At 45.4% G+C, this 20328-nt stretch overlaps 1 protein-coding gene across 3 annotated transcripts; it reads left to right on the forward strand.

Annotated features, from left to right (window-relative positions):
* The first annotated feature begins 8768 nt into the window (after positions 1-8768).
* LOC119282410 (aspartic proteinase oryzasin-1-like) lies at positions 8769-16313 on the forward strand. 3 transcript variants are annotated; one of them, XR_005138733.1, is made up of 6 exons: positions 8769-8984; positions 9296-9440; positions 9625-9721; positions 10138-10218; positions 10360-10424; positions 10673-10739. XR_005138733.1 is itself a non-coding variant. In XM_037562645.1 (3 exons), exons 1-3 carry the CDS (start codon positions 10290-10292, stop codon positions 16311-16313), a joined length of 309 nt encoding a protein of 102 aa, XP_037418542.1. In that variant the 5' UTR covers positions 9948-10289. The 3 variants fall into 3 exon arrangements, 1 of the variants encoding a protein (XP_037418542.1); XR_005138734.1 differs by having other exon boundaries at positions 9625-9711; XM_037562645.1 differs by lacking the exons at positions 8769-8984; positions 9296-9440; positions 9625-9721 and adding an exon at positions 16229-16313 and having other exon boundaries at positions 9948-10424; positions 10673-10761.
* Positions 16314-20328: the final 4015 nt, after the last annotated feature.

A 20328-nucleotide genomic window follows, 5' to 3' on the forward strand; every position in this document is an offset into this window, starting at 1 on the left:
GGGGCTCTATGAAACTCTAATTTTTGCATTTTACATTCGAATGGAAACTACTCCCTCCGTTCCAAAATATTTGTCTTTTTAGAGATTTCAAATGGACTGCCACATACGGATGTATATAGACATATTTTAGAGTGTAGATTCAATCATTTTGCTCCGTATGTAGTCACTTGTTGAAATATCTAGAAAGACAAATATTTAGGAACGAAGGGAGTATTAAATAATGTAAATAACTTAATTAGGGGATAGGGGTAGACTATATCTAAATAATCCTTGTTTTAAATGATGAGGGAATACTCCACCGAGTAGGTCCATAACGACTTAAGGCCCAGCTAGAGGCCCACATCCATGATTCCAAAGGAGCAGATAAACACCAACAGCAGGAGGTTTGTGCATGAGTGTTTCCTTGTCTCTTTGATCCATGTCTACTTTTGTTTCAACCTCAAACTCAATTCTTGATCACTTTCACAATGTCATATGCCTAGCTTTCCATATATCAAACTCAACTTCCTACTTTCCCCCATTTAAACCCTTTTTATTAATTTGAGTTGTAGTTTTGTTTTTGAATGTTGCACTTTTTCCCATAAACCACATTTAATGTGTAGGGTCACCTCCTAAATTTTGAACCCATGTAAAGTTCATTTGTATGAGTTTCAGAATTTAAACAGTTTGAATTAAATTCAACTTGTTTAAATTTTACTTTCTAGAAAAATCCTCAAACCATTTGTTTGTTTTTTCATTATATCAGCTAGGAAGGCCACGACCAATTTTTGTTTGGTTTCTCTGCTTAGCATGTGGATGGGCCGACAGTAATTTTCTTGTGTTCTAGACTTACTTCACGTGGCAAGACGAGTTTGCTTGCTAGCTATAGGTTGTTCCTTCATGACCTGCATTTTTATACGGGTTGTCGGTTCTGGCTTCTGCTTCTTTTTGTAATTTTTAATTTTTTCTGTTCATTGTTCTTCTTTGTAAATTTGTGGAATTTGTCCAGCGTGGGTATTTGTTCAAAAACTAAAGCTTTTTGCCATATGAATTGATACAAGGAGAAAACAACTAGCATCTAGAGAGTTCATTGGATGTGTCGGATGTAGCTTTTTGAGGTGTTTTATTCATTTATTTTTCACTCGTGTATTTAGCTAAGTATCAGTCAATCAGTGATTGTTTGATCACGTTGTCAAGAAATAAATTGGGGAATGACTTCGACAACAAATGCAACATATTGTTTGCTGTGATATAATGCATGATACATCAATGGGGGAGTGAATTTAGATGAGTAGATCTATGACTCTTCGTGCCTCTTCATCAGCCTCCTGGGCGAAACCTATAGCGAGATTCATGATAAAGCTCCCCAAACATGTTGCAGTACAAAAAGCTATAACGCCCACAAGAACCAGGGCGGCATGGGCAAGGCCCGTCGGCCGAAAGTGGACCTGCAGGAGAATCGCGGCGACAATTGCGAAGAAGAAGGCGACCACGCCCCAGAACCATAAAAAACAGTATCTGCTTCGCTCAACGGGCTCCGCGACCGCGACATCCTCCGCATCGGCGCCGTTCGGGTTTCCGCTGATGATGGTGACCAACCTCTCCTTCCATGCCCAGAAAGCGTGCCGGCTCGGCTCCGGCGCTACGACGACCTCGGCATTAGAGTTGGGGTTCTCGATGTCAGCCATTGATGGCCAGGTAGATGGATGTGCAGAGCTAGCTAGATTGATCAACGAGAAAATTTGTTTGATGACACAGTACACGTGATTAGGATACATAAATATATGTGCTGTATATACGTAGTGGCCGGCAGGATTGGAGTTTATAATTAGGGTCCGTCTATGTTACATCTAGATGTGAGATAGTATCTCACATCTAATTATGATGTCATGTGTTTTGTAATCCTTTCTGCTGGACTTTTATGTTGTTTGTTTGTTTTTTTGCCTTTTCCGCTTTTGTTTGCTGTCAGGTTGAACATATGCGGGCTGCCTGGCCAGCGCTAGCTAGCTCGGCTCCCTCGCTGGACTTGACTTGATTGATAATGTACAAGTCTGCATGCAATGGTAAGCTGCCCTATTGTTGATAACGCCCGTATCCTTCAGCTTTTTTTTGCAAAGTGCCCTCCAGCTTGTCCTTAGGTTGGCATCTTTTAGGTCAATTTACCCCATCCGCAAAACATGAAAAAAGTTTGTGAATTTTTTTAAGAATTTGAAATAAAAATAGCGGTAGCTTAAAAAGTGTTCATCAATTCAAAAAAGGTCACAAATTAGAACAATATATTCGCGATGTTCAAGAATTTGAAAAATGTTCGCTAACTTCAAAAGTTTTCACCAATTCAATATGTATTTGTGAATTAAAATGATGTTCATGAATTTGTTAAATTTTCATGATTTTCTAAAACAATTCACGAATAAAATAAATGTTCACAAATTCAAAAAAAGGTGATGAGTTTTAAAAATGTACATTGGGAGAAAAAAAATGGTCGAACCTAGTTGCAAGTTGATGGTGGACTTGAAAGTAGGTCAAGAAAATGTCAGTGCGAGTTGCGAGTCAAGGATGGGCTTGCAACTGGGGCAAATAAAAGGGTCAATGGCCGAGTTGCATGTCAATGATTGACTTTTAACTGGGAAGGAAAATATTGATTATAGCCCAGTTGCGAGTCAAGAGTGGACTTGTAACTGGGACAAGTACACAAAACAACAGTACCAATTGCGAGTCGAGGATGGACTTGCAGCTGGGGCAACTATACAAAACTACGCTAGGAGTTGCGAGTCCAGGTTGAACTTGCAACTAGGACAACAACAAATCTATGTGCCTAGTTGCGATTCAAAGGTGGACTTGCAACTGGTACAACTACGAAACTACGAGCCAAGTTGTGAGTCAAGGGAGGACTTGCAACTGGGGATGAAAACAAACTACGGGTTTAGTTGCAGGCTTAGTTGTGAGGGCAGACTTGTAACAAGGAAAACTACACAAAAAGTATGATACTATTTGCGAGTCAAGGGTGGACTCGCAATTGGACAACAAGAAAATACAAGCCCAGTTGCGAGTCAAGCGCGGACTTGCAACTGGGATGAAAAAAATAAAACAACCCAGTTGTGAGTCAATGGTGGACTTGTAACTGGGACAATAAAAACATAGGCTTCAGTTGCAAGTTGAGGGTGGGCTTGCAACTCGAAAAACTATGAATCCAGTTGCGAGTCGATGATTGACTTGCAACTGGGATGAAACAATCTATGGGCCAGTTGCGAGTTAAGAGTGGACCTGCAACTGCGATGAAAGTTAAAATACATGTGGAGTTGCAAGTCAACAATGAGCTTGGAGCAGGGATGAAACAATAAAATGGGCACAGTCGCAAGTGGAGGATGGACTTGCAACTGGGATGAAAAACAAAAACATAGGCTCCAGTTGCAAGTCAATGGAGGGCTTGCAACTCGGATAACTATGAGTCCACTTGCGAGTCAACGACAGACTTACAACTGGGACAATTACGAAATCATGTGCTCAGTTGTGAGTCAAGGGTCAATTTGCAACTGGGATGAAACAGTCTACGAAATCGTACATTTGAAAATTAGAAGAGACATTGCCAAATCTCATATCGGTGAGTATCAACTTTTGTAAAATAGAGGCCCATATACTAACACCGACGCAAGCATGGGAGACAACGAGAATAACGGGCACCAGAGCGACGCCAAAAACCGGCTCGGCGGTGCAAACACCAGCACGAGACAAGGCACATGCATGTGAACAAAATAATTTTGCACAAAACATACATGTTTAATCGTGTGTGAACAACTTAGGTGTGACATAGCTAAAAAAACATCTACATGAGAATTAGCTAATCCAAAAAAATAAAAATAGAGATATCTAAAATAGATGTGAAAACAAAAAACAAAAATCATGAATTTAAAAAGTGGAAAATGGAAAAACAAAAACAAAAACAATCCGCTTAAGATATTATTTGGGCGATAGAAAAAAAGACAAGTAAAATTAAATAAATGAAATGTTTTTTTAACCTGAATATAAAATGAAATGTTGGTACAAGGAGATAGTGCAACTGCATGGTGCTTAAAAATGTAACAGAAATGGGAGACTAGAGAGTCAATCCATTCATGTGTTTTGAGTTAGCCACAAAAGGATTGGGACACATGGATTCATGGCACTCTCGTGACAAGCCCTCGTACAGCCGGCATAAGTCTTTTTTTCTAAGGATCAATAGTAGCATGAGTCAAACGAGAAAAGACAAACAAAACACAACCGGCCCATCTAACAATTCCTGCTGGGCCTCGCTGCTAATAAACATCGCGAACCAGAACGCACCGCGACAAGCGACAAGCCAGGCGATCGACCAGAAACACGAATCTTAGCACGTGAAAATCCAACGGCAGGCAAGTTAGATGTGATATAGCCATTTCACATCTAGATGTGAAATAGCAAATCTGTTATAATTAAGGGGCTGGTCGGGAATTATTATTTTTACCAATCTCCAACTTGAATTTGATTCGATCTTTGGGTAGGTGGTTAGGGCGGTTTGAGTCCATCTCCCACACGAAGTCAGTAAAAAAAAAATCTGATTCAGTACGAAACTAGTTACGTGCATGCATATACTCAAGCACCACATGGAGCACACATGGTCTCCACATGGAGAGTCATGGTTAATGGCGTGCCCGGTGAGACGATCAGCTGTTGCGGCCTGCGCCAGGGGGACCCGGTCTCCCCAATGTTATTCATCCTGCGCATGGAGCCGTTGCATAGGCTGTTCCGCAAGGCCATGGCATCGGGCATCCTCGCCCCCCTGGCACGACAAGGTGTATGGCAGCGGCTGTCAATGTCCGCGGACGATGTCACGATCTTCATCAAGCCTTGGCGGTTGGACTTGGCAGTGTGTGAATCCATCCTGCACATCTTTGGGCAAGCTTCTGGGTTGCGAGTTAACATGGCAGAGTGCAGCACTGCTCATCCGGTGCTCTCAGGAGGAGTTGGCCCTAGTCTGTCACACATTGGGATGCCCGAGCAATACCATCCCATGCAAATACTTGGGCCTCCCACTGTCACTCAGTAAGCTCACGGCGGCCGAACTCCGGGCCTTGGTGGAACTGTTGGCTGCGCGACTAGCGCATTGGAAGGTGGCAACCCTGCCTAAGAGCAGTCGAGCTCTGCTCGTTCAGTCGGTGATTTGCGCAATCCTCATTCACTCTATGCTGGCACTAGGCTTACCGCCAAAGACAATTGCCGCGATGAATAAAGTCTGTCGTGGATTTTGGTGGGCTGGCAAGGCAGAAGTGGGCGGAGGCGCGTGCGCTGTAGCCTGGAGTCGGGTGTGCACGCCCAAGTGGTCGGGCGGTCTTGCCACACCAGACTTGGCCTGGACAAATATGGCTTTGCAGGCCAAATGGCTATGGCTGCAGAGGGTGGATCGGGACAGACCATGGTGGGAGTTCTCTTTCTCAGTGCCGAAGGAAGCAATGCAACTTTTCCAGGCTGCAACACGAGCGTTCATTGGAGACGGACGGGACACCCTGTTCTGGGAGGATAGGTGGCTTGATGGCTACCGGATGCAGGAGTTGGCACCGCGGGCATACATCGCAGCTCCAGGACGGACAAGGAAAGAAAGGACTGTCTTTGAGGCCGTTGCAAGAGGGAGTTGGGCCACGGATATTGGGCCTAGCATCAACGTGGCCGGATTGAACAAATACATGAGTATTTGGCCCAGGATTGTGGCAGTGCAGCTGCAGGAGGGAGCCGCTGATTCCATCTCGTGGTCATGGGAGAGCAGTGACGAGTTCTCGGCCAGGTCCGCCTATGCGGCCAAATTTGCCGTATGGCAGGTCTCGCCCACGGCGGCATTCACATGGTGTTCGAGGACTCCGCTCCGGTGTCGGTTCTTTGCATGGTTGGCAATCATGGATCATTGTTGGACTTCCGACCGGTTGGCACGCCGTGGCCTGCCGCACCAGGATACTCGTCCTTCTTGTGACCAGCACGACGAAACGATCAGCCATCTTCTTGTGGAATGCGTGCTAGCAAGGAAGGTTTGGACCCGGGTCTTCTCTGCCCTAGGCAACCCGGGAGGCGCGCCGCAGGCTGGAGAGTCACTGCAGGCATGGTGCACAAGGCAAAGCGCGCACGGGCATCACGCGAAGACAATCCGCATCATCTGCCCACTACTAGAAAAACAGCTATAGCCAATATGGACACTAATGGCGCACTATACATGTGGTGCACCATTACTAAATAGTAATAGCGCACCATGTGTAGGTACACCATTAGTAACCAAAACAGTAATGGCGCACCAGGTGAAAAGTGCGCCATTACTAAGTTTGACCACGGTTTGCAAAAAGTAACCAAAATGTTCAAAATATGATACGTAATATGACCGGGAAGTTTGAAATATTTTTTCAAAATTTCATCACATTCATGAACATGAACAAAGTCCTAGACATCAACAAGGTTTAATAGGATTGATATATCAACAAGTGCCTGTTAAGTGAGCTGGTGCTGGGGTTGGATAGAACTGAGAAGTTAAGTGTGCTTGGGCTGGAGTAGTGTGAGGATGGGTGACCTTCCGGGAGCTAGTAATGGCGCACTTACTTAGTCAGATAATAATGGCGCACTTCTAGGCATAGTAATGGCGCACTATGTAGTGCGCCACTATTATCTGAGATACTAATGGCGCACCAGAAATGCGCCATTACTATTTGTTACTAGTGGCGTGTTAATAGTGACGCACCTATAGTGCGCCATTAATAGCAAAAATTGATGCGCTACTAACAGCCTTTTTTCTAATAGTGGCCTGCTAACCGTATGGGAGCTGTGGAAGCACAGGAACGCTATAGTTTTTGAGGGAGCGGCGGTATGCCTGGCACGGCTTATGGACAAAATCACAAGCGAGAGCAGGATTTGGAAGCAGGCGGGCATCTTGAGGGGAGGCTTAGCGGCGGCCTTCATAGCGGCACCGAAGTGGGCACAGGGCGAGTAGTCAGCTTAGTGTAACGGCAGACGGCGTCCGACGACACCTGTACATTCATGTTGTAATGCTCCACGCTTTTTCCTTCTTTGATATATGATACGCACACTCGTGCGTATTCGAAATAAAAACATGGAGCACACTTGGATCGAGCAGTACAATGACATGCAGCGCGAGATACATGCCATTTCAGACAACGTGTGTGGTCTGGTGGGATGGAAAGGTTCGCCTGTGAAACAGAAATGGCATACCGTGCCTTTAGAATCACGTCCTTGTCCGCCATGAGAATATTGTAGTGTTTTTTTTTTTTGTGTGGAGAACATTGTAGTGTTGATGCACCCTTGTCGGGTGCGGATAAGGTCTGGTGTCGGTGGTCACCAGTACCGACAAAGGAGGGTTAGAGGGGTCGCCATGGACAACATCAAACACATTAACGTGTGCATCAGGGGTGTGCTCTCGCGCAGTCCACGTCGGATTAGCTGCAAACAAAAACGCTGCCGACCCAAGCTCGTTATTGGGCGAGAGAAGAGAGAGGGCCACCTTGAATGAAACTTCATGCGGCTTTCCCCTTTCCTTTTCCTCTCAGCACGCAACGCCCCCCAACTCCATGTCCCGTCAAAAAAAGTCCCCCAACTACATGTCGGTCACCCCAAATCCCGACGGCGGCGGCCGCCACCGGAAGTGGACGAGCGCCACACGTGCGCGCTGGGGCTCTACCTGCACCCGGACTGCCGGACATCGACCTCAAGAAGCGGTGTTGGCTCCTCCTCAAGGCCAAGCTCGCGCCATGCCTCCCAATGGATCGATAGATAGAGCGTCGCGGGAGGAGAAGCGGCCGGCCGGTGGAAGGGGCAGCCTCTCGATTATTAGTTCTTGGAGGTGCGACAAAGCCGAGGAAGAAGCCGGGCGCCTGATTCCCCGCGGTTCGTGTTGTTCCTCTCCTCCATGCCCCCTCTGCTACCTCTCCTCCTCACCATTCATGGCCATCGGAAGGACCGCAGGAGGCAGAGCAGGGCGGCTCGAGCGTGCGATGAGCTTCTCGACTGGAGCTCGCCGTCGGCGGCGAGTGCGGGTGGCCAGCTCACGCCGTCTCAACCCTCTGCCTCTCCCTCACATACGACTCGCGCCGTCGCTGCGTTCCCCATTCTTTCCCCGTGCTTTTCGATTGGCCCGGCGGTGAGCTGCAGTGCCGCTAGCTCGTCGGCGACGGCTACGACGCCATCTTTGCCGTCCCTTGGTCCCTTCCCCCCCGGCAGCAACCTTCTTGACGGTGTGGTCTTCCTCCTCCCCCCTCCCTTAATTTCTAGGGTTTTGAAGTTGGTTCAGTAGTTAATTCACGGTCCATGAGTTTGTGTAGAACGACAGGCGGCGGCAGAAAGAGCCATTCCATGACGAATCTCTGGTATGATGACTCCTTCCTCTGTTTCCCCGGTTCTGGATTCAAGTTCCCAAATGGATACTGTTTTTTCTTGATTGTGACTTTTGTAATTTTCGATTTGATAGATAAGAGGGCCAGCAAAATGTGATCAATCAATGGAGACGAAGTATTTGTCCAATTGTTTGCAAGGGTGGTGAGAATCTATTGGCCGTCGTTTGTTTAGTGTCATAATCTTAGAGCTTTTTCTGATTCTCTAGAATGTTGAAACAGTCTGGCTGTTTCAGTTTACGTCTTGCATGGTCAGTGCAGATGAAGTTTTTTTGGATTAATGTTTCCGCCCTAACGAGTTACTTTCATTTTTATGTCTCAGGCTGTACGATCCGCAGATTGGCACTTCTTTGTTCTGCAGGTGTAGATTCAGTGTATCACTGCAAATTCCTTACACCGGCAGTGTATCATAGCAAGTTCCTTACACTAGCAAATTCTGTGTTTTTTGTATTTTTGACGATGCAAGCCTGTTCTTCAACTATAAAAGGAGCAGATATTTCTTTTCTTGTCAAGTCTAATCCTTTTTTGATGCATTGCAGATTGCTATCAAACTCTCAAAAAGGAAAATCAGCTTTATTCTAATTTGGCAAAGCTTGGAGGATATTTTTACAGGTTCAACGCTTGCTTTATTGCTTTCTTACCTTTCTTTCTTCAAGACAATATTTTCCTGGCAGTGCTCGATAACTTTAAATCCATATTTTTGTTCTTTGCATTATCATAAAACGGTGTTGTTCTATGTTGTTTTCTTGATTGATCATGAGCAACGACAATGCAACCTACATGTCCTACTTTTACTACTGAGCTTACCATCAGAACCACAGCCCGATGAGAACATTGTAAACTAACTGAGGATGGCTTGCTTCCCTTTTATGGTACATGCTTGGGAGTACTAATTATAGCTGACAGAAAATGTGCTTTTTCAGCATGAAGATAAGAGGATGGGAAGGGATGATCTTCATGAGCCTCAGTGGTACTATCATATTATCATAACTGCTGCAAAGTTCATATAATGATCCCTGTTTCAGACTCGGATCAAAGGAACAAGCTGATCAATACGTTTCAGCCATGGTTAGCCTCGCTTGCAATTTTCTGATGTCCATAATTTTTGTGATTAGGTTGATCACCTGCATCTATATATCTTTCTACTATCAACAATATTTTCTCAAAATTGTCATAAGCATGTTCCTTGAATATGTAGGAATACTGCATCAAGAAAAACGATCGAGTTGAGCATACTGCGTTGTTTTGACAGGAGATTCCGTTAGCTTTCAGACAAAGTAATCCAGTAGATAGGTCAACAGATTTTCAAGGAACAACAAGCCTTCAATGAACTCAGCCGGTAATAGAAGGTTTTTTTCTGCCTAAATCTTATATTTTCAATATGTAAGAATCTGTTTTGACAATGACATGAAACTTGTAAGTCACATCGTTTCATCCATAATCATGCATCAACATCTTCCATAGAAAATTTATACAGAACTGAATCAAAAGAAGCTGCTTTCATTTCAAGAATTTGTTGAATCCTAAAAAATGTGAAATCTATCTAAGGAAGTGCTTACCACATCGACACACAGCGTGTGCTTAGTCACAATTTTACATACATCATTGCTCAGTCCCCATCATATAAACTGATACCATTTCATTTGCATTCCCTGCACTCTATCTTCCTATTTGATCCTACAATTGGACTCATTCAGTGTACTATTACCTTTTCTTTTCACTGTGAGATCCATGCCTCATTACCTGTATGTGCCATTCTGTGAAGGGAGTCCAGTACTAGCTAATTCCACTTAGTACAAGATGTATGCCTGATTATCTGTGTGCGCAATTTGTCAAGAACACACTGGTAAAGTTTTATCACTGCTGCTTGCCCGGTTACTCTCCTCTCAGACTGCATAATTGAATTACCTCAATATTATGTTGTATTCTATTCAATCTCATATATGCCGTTTCCATTACAAACAAATATCTTTCTTATTTCTCACAGTAACAATTCTCTCAACACATGCTCCACAGCACGACGACAACGAGCATCCGGAGAAATCATCTGCGGTAAGTTTGTGCGCTGTTCATAATGTTTAGTACGACTGGAAAGAAAACAACAACCTGTGGCTGCAGAGATCATAGTGTACAAAATGGTGGCGAAGGTTACATATAGGGGACTGCTATTGCTTTTTAGGCAAAATTCTGAGTGCTTTACGCAAGTGGTTGTCATACGTTCAGATTTGTATATTCTGTTGCTCTCGTTTCATTTGCAATAAGCTGACTTTGTTTCACTTTTGATTTCTGTTGGTTAGTAGTACATCCTAAAGATTGGTGATGGAGATGCTACCCAGTGCATGAGTGGATTCATAGCCATGGACATTCGTCCTCCCTGTGGACCTATCCGGTAAATTATGCGCGGCTTATGTTCTCAGAGCCTTCTGCTTTTATCTCCATTGACCTCTTCGTAGTGTACTATTGCACTCTCATAACACAGACGGTTTAGTAATTAAGGTTTCTTCATCTGTGAGATTTATCTGCAGTCGTTGGGAGCGCTAAACACCTCTGAAATACTGGAAGCGAATGTTCCACGAAACTGCTGTGCTGACTCTAACAGTGAGGACATGCTTGTGCGATGCGGAAAACGTCTTGCCTCGCGAGAGGGGACGCCGTACGTGTTATATACAGGGGTGCGAGACCCTGGTAGCGCATACAAGCAGTTACAAGCAGTTTAGATCTCGTACAGAGGGATTACAACTTGGAGATCCAGATAGCTAGAGATAGAGTTTGAGAGAAAGAGATAAACCTCCTATCCTAACTGCCAGAGGAAATACGTTACATGTAGCGCATTGAGTTGACACATACGGCTGCATATACGGCTGTTTAACACCCTCCCTTAATCACAACTTCATCAAGTTGAGATTATGCTTGAAGTCTTCAAAACTTCTTGTAGGCAAGGGCTTTGTGAATCCATCTGCAAGTTGATCTTTAGAATGCACAAAGCGTATATCAAGTTGCTTCTGAGCAACTCTCTCTCTGACAAAATGAAAATCTATCTCAATGTGTTTTGTTCTGGCATGGAACACTGGATTTGCAGAGAGATACGTGGCTCCAAGGTTGTCACACCATAAACAAGGTGCCTGTTTACTTTGTATACCAAGTTCCTTCAACATGGATTGAACCCATATGATCTCTGCTGTGGCATTGGCCAATGCCTTGTATTCTGCCTCTGTGCTGGACCTGGAGATAGTTGCCTGTTTGCGTGCACACCATGATATCAAGTTAGGTCCAAAAATACTGCAAAACCACCAGTGAAACGTCTGTCATCAAGACAACCTGCCCAATCAGAGTCAGAGAATGCACTGACTAGAGTAAAAGGTGATTTGCTGAAGTTCAGTCCTAAGCTCAGAGTGTGCTTAACATATCGAACTATGCGTTTTGCAGCTGTCAGATGAACATTAGTGGGTGCATGGAGGAACTGGCAGACTTTATTAACAGCAAAAGAAATATCAGGCCTGGTAAGTGTGAGATACTGAAGGGCTCCTACCAGACTCCTGTATTTGGTGCTGTCTTCTTGACTTAAGGGTTCACCTTCTGCGAGGGAAAGTTTTTCTGAGTTGGATAATGGAGTGAGAGAGGGTTTACATCCTTGTAGCCCAGCTTTCTTGACCAAGTCAGTAGCATACTTTTCTTGAGAGAGAACAAGTCCATCCTTGTGTTTTTTACCTCAATCCCAAGAAAATAATGCAAGTCACCAAGATCCTTTAGGGCAAAGTCTGCACTCAAATCCTTAAGAAGTCCTGTGATTGCTTCATCAGATGAGCTAGTCACGATAATATCATCAACATATATGAGAACAAATATGCATGTGTTGGACTTCTTGTAGATAAATAATGATGTGTCAGACTTAGATGGAACAAAACCAAGTGCTTGCATTTTGTGACAGAGACGAGCATACCACGCCCTTGGAGCTTGCTTTAGCCCATACAATGCTTTATCAAGCTTGCACACAAAAGAAGGAGCATTCTTACTCTCAAAACCAGGAGGTTGTTTCATGTACACTTCCTCTTCCAGAACACCATGGAGAAACGCATTCTGAACATCGAGTTGTCTGAGACTCCACCCTCTAGAGACAGCAATAGATAAGACAAGGTGAATAGTGGCCGCCTTTACTACTGGACTGAAGGTGTCCTCGTAGTCTATGCCATACCTCTGTTTGAAGCCTTTTGCAACCAATATAGCCTTATAACGATCAATGGTTCCATCGGCTTTCCTCTTGATCCTGAAAACCCACTTGCAATCGATCAAATTTTTACCTTGCTGTTGGGGAACCAGGTGCCATGTTTTGTTTTTCATCAATGCCATGTACTCTTCATGCATGGCTTTCTTCTACTTTTCATCACACAATGCTGCTTCAAGGGTGTTAGGCTCATCTGATTCACCTGTGGAACAAACCATACCATACTTGGTTATATGCTTGTAATTAACAGGTTGAATTACCCCTTATTGCAGCCGTGTACGTCGTGGTTGGGAAGCAACAGGATCGGTGGCCACAGAGGATCCTGCAGGCTGCTCATGTGTGACTACATCTGATCCCGATGAAGATGCTGCTTGATTTTCTGCGGCTGACTGTTGAAGTGGAACACGTGAATTTGCCGCAGAGGATCCCGCCGGAACATGTGCATGTGCATGCAGGTCAACATAGCGTGATGATGACGTATCCGCCCGAACCTCCGCGCCGGTCGGGCCCTCCCTGCGTCGCGCGTCACCGCGCCGCGTGTACGTCACCGGATTGGTGGCGTACCTCGTACCGCAGGTTGACGGGGACCGATGCGGGGCCGCCTCCGCCCGACCGCATGGGGATCGATGCGATAACGCGTCCGCCTGACCGCGCCTGTCACGTGGATTGGGGGACAGCGCGGCGCCCGCGCCCGCGCCTGGGCCTGCTCCCACAGCTGTCGCGCCTGCTCCCGCGGCTGTCGCTGCCCCGTCAGCATGGAAAAATCCCGAGGCGCCTGCACCTGCCGCGTTCGTAGGAACCGATCCCGAGGCGGATCCGATTTGCTGCAGATGGGCAGATCCCGAGGAGGATCTGTTTCCCTCGGGGAGGCACATGAAATATGGCTCAATAGGCGCTGTTTTGTCTGCATTTTCTGCATCTGCTTCTGTAGTTGCCGTGTTGCTTTGTTCTGTTGCATCAACACAAAACTTATGCACATCATTAGATGGGTTAGTCAATAGATCATCAATATTTTGTCCCCCTTGATCAAAACTAGTGAGATAAGAGGGCAAAAGAAGGATTTCTTTGCGAAGGAGTGCACCAGCATTGGGATGGAGGTCAGCAAACGGAAATTTTGTTTCATCAAAGACCACATCTCGTGAGATGTAGACACGGCCAGTGGAGACATCTAAACACTTGACCCCTTTATGATGTGCACTATACCCTAGAAAGACGCACTGTTTTGAGCGAAACATGAGTTTGCGGTTGTTGTAGGGACGAAGGTTGGGCCAACATGCACACCCAAACACACCGAGAGACTTATAGTCTGGTTTAGTGTGAAGAAGTCGTTCTACTGGAGTTTCATTGTTAATGACACGACTGGGTAGCATGTTGATAATATGAACAGCTGTGAGAAAAGCTTCGTCCCAGAACTTGAGAGGCATGGATGCCCCTGCCAAAAGAGCAAGACCAACCTCGACAATGTGCCTATGCTTGCGTTCGGCAGAACCGTTTTGTTGGTGAGCATGCGGGCAGGACACATGATGTGAGATGCCAAGATTTTGGAAGAAGGAATTCAATTTTTCGTATTCCCCTCCCCAATCAGATTGGACAGCAACTATCTTGCTATCAAACTTTCGTTCAACTAGTGCTTGAAAGTTTTGGAAAACTTGAAACACATCGGATCTCTTTTTGAGGAGATATATCCACGAAAATTTGCTATAGTCATCAATAAAACTGACGTAATAGGTGTGTCTACCAACGGAGGTAGGGGCTGGACCCCACACATTGGAAAAAATAAGTTGTAGAGGTTTAGTAGAAACACTAGTTGAGATGGGATACGGCAATTGATGACTTTTAGCTCGCTGACATGAATCACAAATAGTTTCAGCATGACGCTCACCAACAAACGGGAGCTTATTTTTCCTAAGCAACTTTTCTACTAAAGAAAAAGAGGCATGTCCTAGACGATCGTGCCATCGTGTGGACGAAAGCTTGATAGCACCACAAGCTTGTTTATTGTATCTTTGAAACTCCGGAATCAACGGATAGAGCCCTCGAACACATCTACCTCGATAGAGGATTTTCCTCGTGACCTAATCCTTAATCAAGAAGAAAAAAGGATGAAATTCGAGAAAAACATTATTATCAAGGGCAATTCTATGAACGGAAAGAAGATTTTTGTGTGCACTAGGAACATGCAAGATTTTCTTAATGTGTAGTTTTCGATTAGGGGTAAGAAATATAGAGTGACCAATGTGACTTATACCCATACCTTCTCCGCTAGCAGTATGAATTTGATCTTTGCCGCGGTATTTTTTCTTCATGGTGACCTTCTCAAGCTCGTTCGTGATGTGGTTTGTGGCACCGCTATCGACGTACCAATTGGTGTCAATACCGTAGGAACCATCAGTGGCAGCAGCTACCTTGTCATCATCTTGAGAGTCCTCATCCTCATCATAGCGGTACCAGCAATCCTTTGCTGTGTGACCTGGCTTCCCGCAGATTTGGCATTGCGGGGTCTCTGGACGCGTTCGGTTTCCTCCACCGCGCCCGCGCCCCGCGCCCGCGGCCACCCGAGCGCTGAGGAGAGTGGCCGCGATCGTTGCCGCCACCACCAGATCGCCCTTTGTAGCGCGGGGAGCCACGTGAGCGGGAGCCACCACCCCGGCCACGCGACGCCATGTTTGCGGAAGATTTGAACCCACCACTGGATCCACTGAACTGTGCCATGCGCTGGTCGAAGAGCTCATCGAGGGTTGCAGGAGTAACACGGGCGTCGAGGGCCGATACCAGTGGCTGGTAGTCCGCGTCCAACCCGTGGATGATGTACAAGAGAAGCTCGTCGTCCTGGATGGGCTTGCCCGCCGCGGCCAGCTCGTCGGCATAGCCACGCATGGCGGCGAAGTAGGAGGCAACCGAGAGGTTACCCTTCTGCGCGTTGATGAGGGAGGTGCGTATGTTGTTGATGCGACTCACCGATTGTGACGAGAACATGGCCGCGAGCGTCATCCAGAGCGCGCCCGCCGTGGTGACCGTGGTCACCGTGACCAGGACCTCCTTCGTGAGGTTATTCAGCAGGTAGCCAAGAACCTGCTGGTCCTCCCGAACCCATATAGGGTGGAGAGGGTTGGGCGATGAAGTCTCCTTGCCCTCCTTGACGGTGACGAGGAGTTTGGCCGGCTCCGGGTTGGTGCCGTCGATGTAGCCGAAGACGCCGGCGCCGCGCAGCTGAGGTGTGATCTGCGTGCGCCATAGCACGTAGTTCGTGCGTGACAGCTTCTCTGTGACCTGATTGTTGGGGCTTGGAGAGAAGGCGCCGGAGGAAGACATGGCTAGGCTAGATTGGTTTGATAGAAGCTCTCGATGGGAAAAGGAAAGGCTCTGTTACCATGTGCGATGCGGAAAACGTCTTGCCTCACGAGAGGGGACGCCGTACGTGTTATATACAGGGGTGCGAGACCCTGGTAGCGCATACAAGCAGTTTAGATCTCGTACAGAGGGATTACAACTTGGAGATCAAGATAGCTAGAGATAGAGTTCGAGAGAAAGAGATAAACCTCCTATCCTAACTGCCAGAGGAAATACGTTACATGTAGCGCATTGAGTTGACACATACGGCTGCATATACGGCTGTTTAACAATGCTGTTGTAGGATCCTAGGCGATATATTCTTGGGAGCCCACCATGCTGTATTCGACTATGGCAACATGAAGGTTAGGTTCGCGAAGGCGGCATAGGGTCCCCCATGGTGGATCGATGAGCCGCAAAGCTGCCTAATCTTCAGGTCGGTTTCGTCTTCGTCAAAGCATGTATGTGCATATGTTACATGCTTAATAATAATTATGTGATCTGGGATAATAAACATGTCTGTTACGATTTGTCCAATATAATGAAGCAGGCTTCCATACTCATTATTTGCATATAAGCATGTTTCTCCTGAATCCCAACTGAAAAACGTGTCTACAACGTGTTTTTGTTCATATCTGTTTATTCACCTAAAATCATATTTGGGGTATCTCAGAAGACTCAAATTAGATCGATGTATTGAAACTGAAGGATGGTCGATTTGGTTGGGAGTAAAAACTGTAGGGTAATGCACTTTTTTTATATTGAGTTGTTTCTTGAACACAAATCCTTGGGAGAGGAAGAGTTTCTGATGCGGGCAAGGAATCAGATCTTCAGGTGACCACACATTCATTCAAACCAGGTGACCCATACTTCCTTTTATCTCCCTTGCATTCTTGATTTGGTTCACCTCCACTCCCATCCTAGCTTGCTCTTTTGGGTTCCTATAGGTTGGTTGCAAGGCAGTGAAGAACTGAAATACCGGAAGAGAACATTAGGAGATGATGCTAGAAGCTTGCTTGTGTGCTACCTGTTGTTGTCATTCGAAGGGGGAAGGAATGTGCATGTTCTCACTGAATAGAAAAAAGAGGCACTATGGTGAGAGTTTACTAAATGTAGAGTTGAATCCCTTTACCATAGTAGTTTAAATAGCAACCAGAAGTTATTTTCCTGAGCCAGCGATTAATCAATGCTAAAGCTGCTCCGCATATTAGTAAGAAATGTTGTATTTTAGTTAGAAAGTATAATTTCATTACTGAATCAGTGACCGATCAATGTTGAATTGGCTTCGAATATTTTGTGAAAGTTCATTGAATCACTTGTCTGAATCTTTATACGAACTATGATAATTTTAGTTGAAATAGGAGAGTGGAATGGGCGGCTCCCACCTGGCACCGCCCCAACTTTCTATCAAGAGGCGCCCCAAGAGGGCGCCCCAACCCCTAGTAGGAGGCAAGGCGGCTCTAACAGGGCGGCATGGTGAGGCTGTGCATGGCAGGGCCAGCAGTTTGGCCAAGTGGCAGAAGGCAGGGGAGAGGAAGGAGGCTATGAAGCAGAGGGCAAAAATGATCAAAGCAACAAAGTTTTTTAACCAACTTACATATGTGGACGATGCTCATCGGCCGACTGAGAAAAAGATCCTCCTCTTCCAAGCCATTGGATTCGCACAGTACACTCTGTTTGATCAACTGTTCAGTGCGACCAGTCGGTTTGCAAAATAGACCATGTTGAGGTCGCTGCTTGCAATATACGCCATGTTGCGCTCGACGACCTGTGTCGCAGGTAAATGTTTGTAATATGCCCCATGTTGCAATCACCTTCAGCTTGCATAAGTTGCAACATGGCCATGTTGCGGTGACCCGTTGCGACTTGAATCTTGTTGCAGTCACCAATTGAAATATAAATCATGCCAGCAGCAACGACGGCAACACCTCTACCTTGCAGAATCCCTGCGGCGAGCTGTGACCTTCGTTGCGTTGCACTGCTCCTCTCCGGATAAGTTGTGTTGCAAAAGGGTAGCACGCGGTGTCGCTAGTGCAGCACTTAACATACGGTGGGCTCACATAACCCAATAGCTTCAGTTTTGATTGCTCTGCTGCTCCCTTCGTGCTCCGCTCGACTCGTTTTGCCTTTACCGTGAAGATGGTCAATTCAACAAAAACTAGCTGCTGCTGGTCCAGGGAAAACTGACCTAGTTTTTTAATAGATTTCAAAATTCTCGTGCATTAAGAAATGTCTACAATTTGGAAAATGTTCACAATTTTCTAAAAGAAGTTAATGGATTCAAAAAATGATCATGAATTTTCAAAATAATCATGAACGGTAAATGGTTCATGATTTTGAAAACCTTTTAGAATTGAAAAGGATCCATCTGTAGGGTTTTTCAATCTTCAAGAAATTGAAAATATATATAAAATTTCAAAATGTTCATGGAATTTTAAATAAATTGGGAATTTAAAAGAATAGTTACAAAGTTTAGTAAATGCTGTAAATTTTAAAAGATCTCATAAATTTCATTTTTTTGTGAAATTTGAAAATGTTCATTATCTTTACAAAAATATTCATGATATATTTAAGAAAAGGCATTCATGGATTTATAAAATATGAAAATAGAAAACCTAAAGAGAAAGAGAAGGAAACAAAATATTCGGACGAAAAACATGTTATAAAATGAATAAAAGAAACGGGAAAACAGAACAAAAAGACGAAAAGGCTGAATTGCACAAAGATAGGTCGGTAAAAAAAACGTCGCAAACCCCGACCCTACACTTGTCGTCGACGGGAACGTCTCCTCCCACTGAATGCGCATCGACGGAAATCCTGAAATATATCCAGGAATAAATGCGAGCACCAGGATTTGAACCCTGATGGGCTGGGATACCACAATCCCTCTAACCATCCAACCACCCTTTGGTTAGCAAGAAAATCAGGATTGGTTAGTTAGACAGACGTATGTGCAGGAGATGGGGTCAAACTAGCCTTTGTACTAAAGAAAAAAAAAACATATGGGGCCGGCCTCTGCGTATACATAATACGTGTTCGCTTCAACTACTATGCTCCTAGCTAATTTCCTATCGCTCTGCACATCGATCTATCAATGGCAGATATCGAGAACCCCGACTGTACTGGTGGAGTCGTTGCGGCAGATATCCCGAACGCAAACCCTAATGGTAGCGTCGTCGCGGCACCGGAGCCCAGCCGGCATGCAGCGTGGAACGAAAGGTTGAACGAAATCATTAGCGGAAACCCTAACAGCCCAGGCGCCGGAGCGGAGGACGTCGCGGTAGCGGAGCCCGTGGAGCGAAGCAGATGGTGGATCTTATGCTCGTCTGAGGTGATCGGCTACTTCACTATGATTGCCGCTATATTTCTGCTCGGGATCCAAGACTTTTGGCCGATGGGCCCTGCGCGTGTCGCCATGATTGTTGTGGGGGCTATAGCTCTGTTTGTTGGGGGTGGTAGCTTCGTTTATGGCATGTTGTTTGGTTAAAGTTAGGGCGAATCTCGCCATAGCATTGCTTCACGAGACTGCAGCGGCACCAAGAGTCATAGATCGATTAGTCCTCAGAATTACTTCCGCTTCCGTCCATGTATCTATCGCAGCAAACAATGTGTGCAATCATCTATTGGGAAGTATTCCGTCCGTCCCATAATGTAAGACTTTTTTGACACCAGTGTAGCGTCAAGAAACGTCTTACATTATGGAACGGAGGAAGTAGTTCCGAAATTTATTTACATTTTTTGCAAAGGAAACACTACTCTTATTCTTCAAGTACTCCTTGATTACAATCAGCTAGCACAATGTGTGCGATACACGGAGGCGCATATTGCAGCCAACGCGGAGTACTAACATTAGCCTACATGGCAATATAACTGAAGGTAATTGAAATCACTTTTTGCTGATCCAAAATCGATCTCCCAATCGCTAATTGCTAGGGTTTCCTCCCGCCGCTATGCCTCGCTGCATCCCCAATCCCAATTGCCAACCGGCAGGCGCTCTTCCTGCTTTGCCGGCGCTAGGAGACTACTAAGGCAAAGACGCAAAGCTGCTCTCATGGTGTTAGCCGCCCTGTTGATTCCGCCATCCATCCAACGCCCTGTGTGTCATTGAGTCCGTCGAGTTACTTGTGTATATTTGCATGATCCAAGGCTCCCTTGAAAAGGTACCCACATATACTATTCCTAGTAGCTCGTTCATTCTTTTTTATGTATTACGACGTAGCAGCCTATTAATCAAAGCATGTAAGACAATATGTTAAGTTACTAATTAGACATTTTCATTTAAAAACCAATAAACATTGCTGCTAATTGATATCCTTCCATTACCTACTTAAAATTTTCAGTTGCATGTTTGATCTATATTCGGTGCAATAATTTATGAGCTAAGTTTTGGATTCTATACGTAAG

This window comes from Triticum dicoccoides, chromosome 3B, assembly GCF_002162155.2.
Source record: "Triticum dicoccoides isolate Atlit2015 ecotype Zavitan chromosome 3B, WEW_v2.0, whole genome shotgun sequence".
NCBI classification, from domain to species: Eukaryota; Viridiplantae; Streptophyta; class Magnoliopsida; order Poales; family Poaceae; genus Triticum; species Triticum dicoccoides.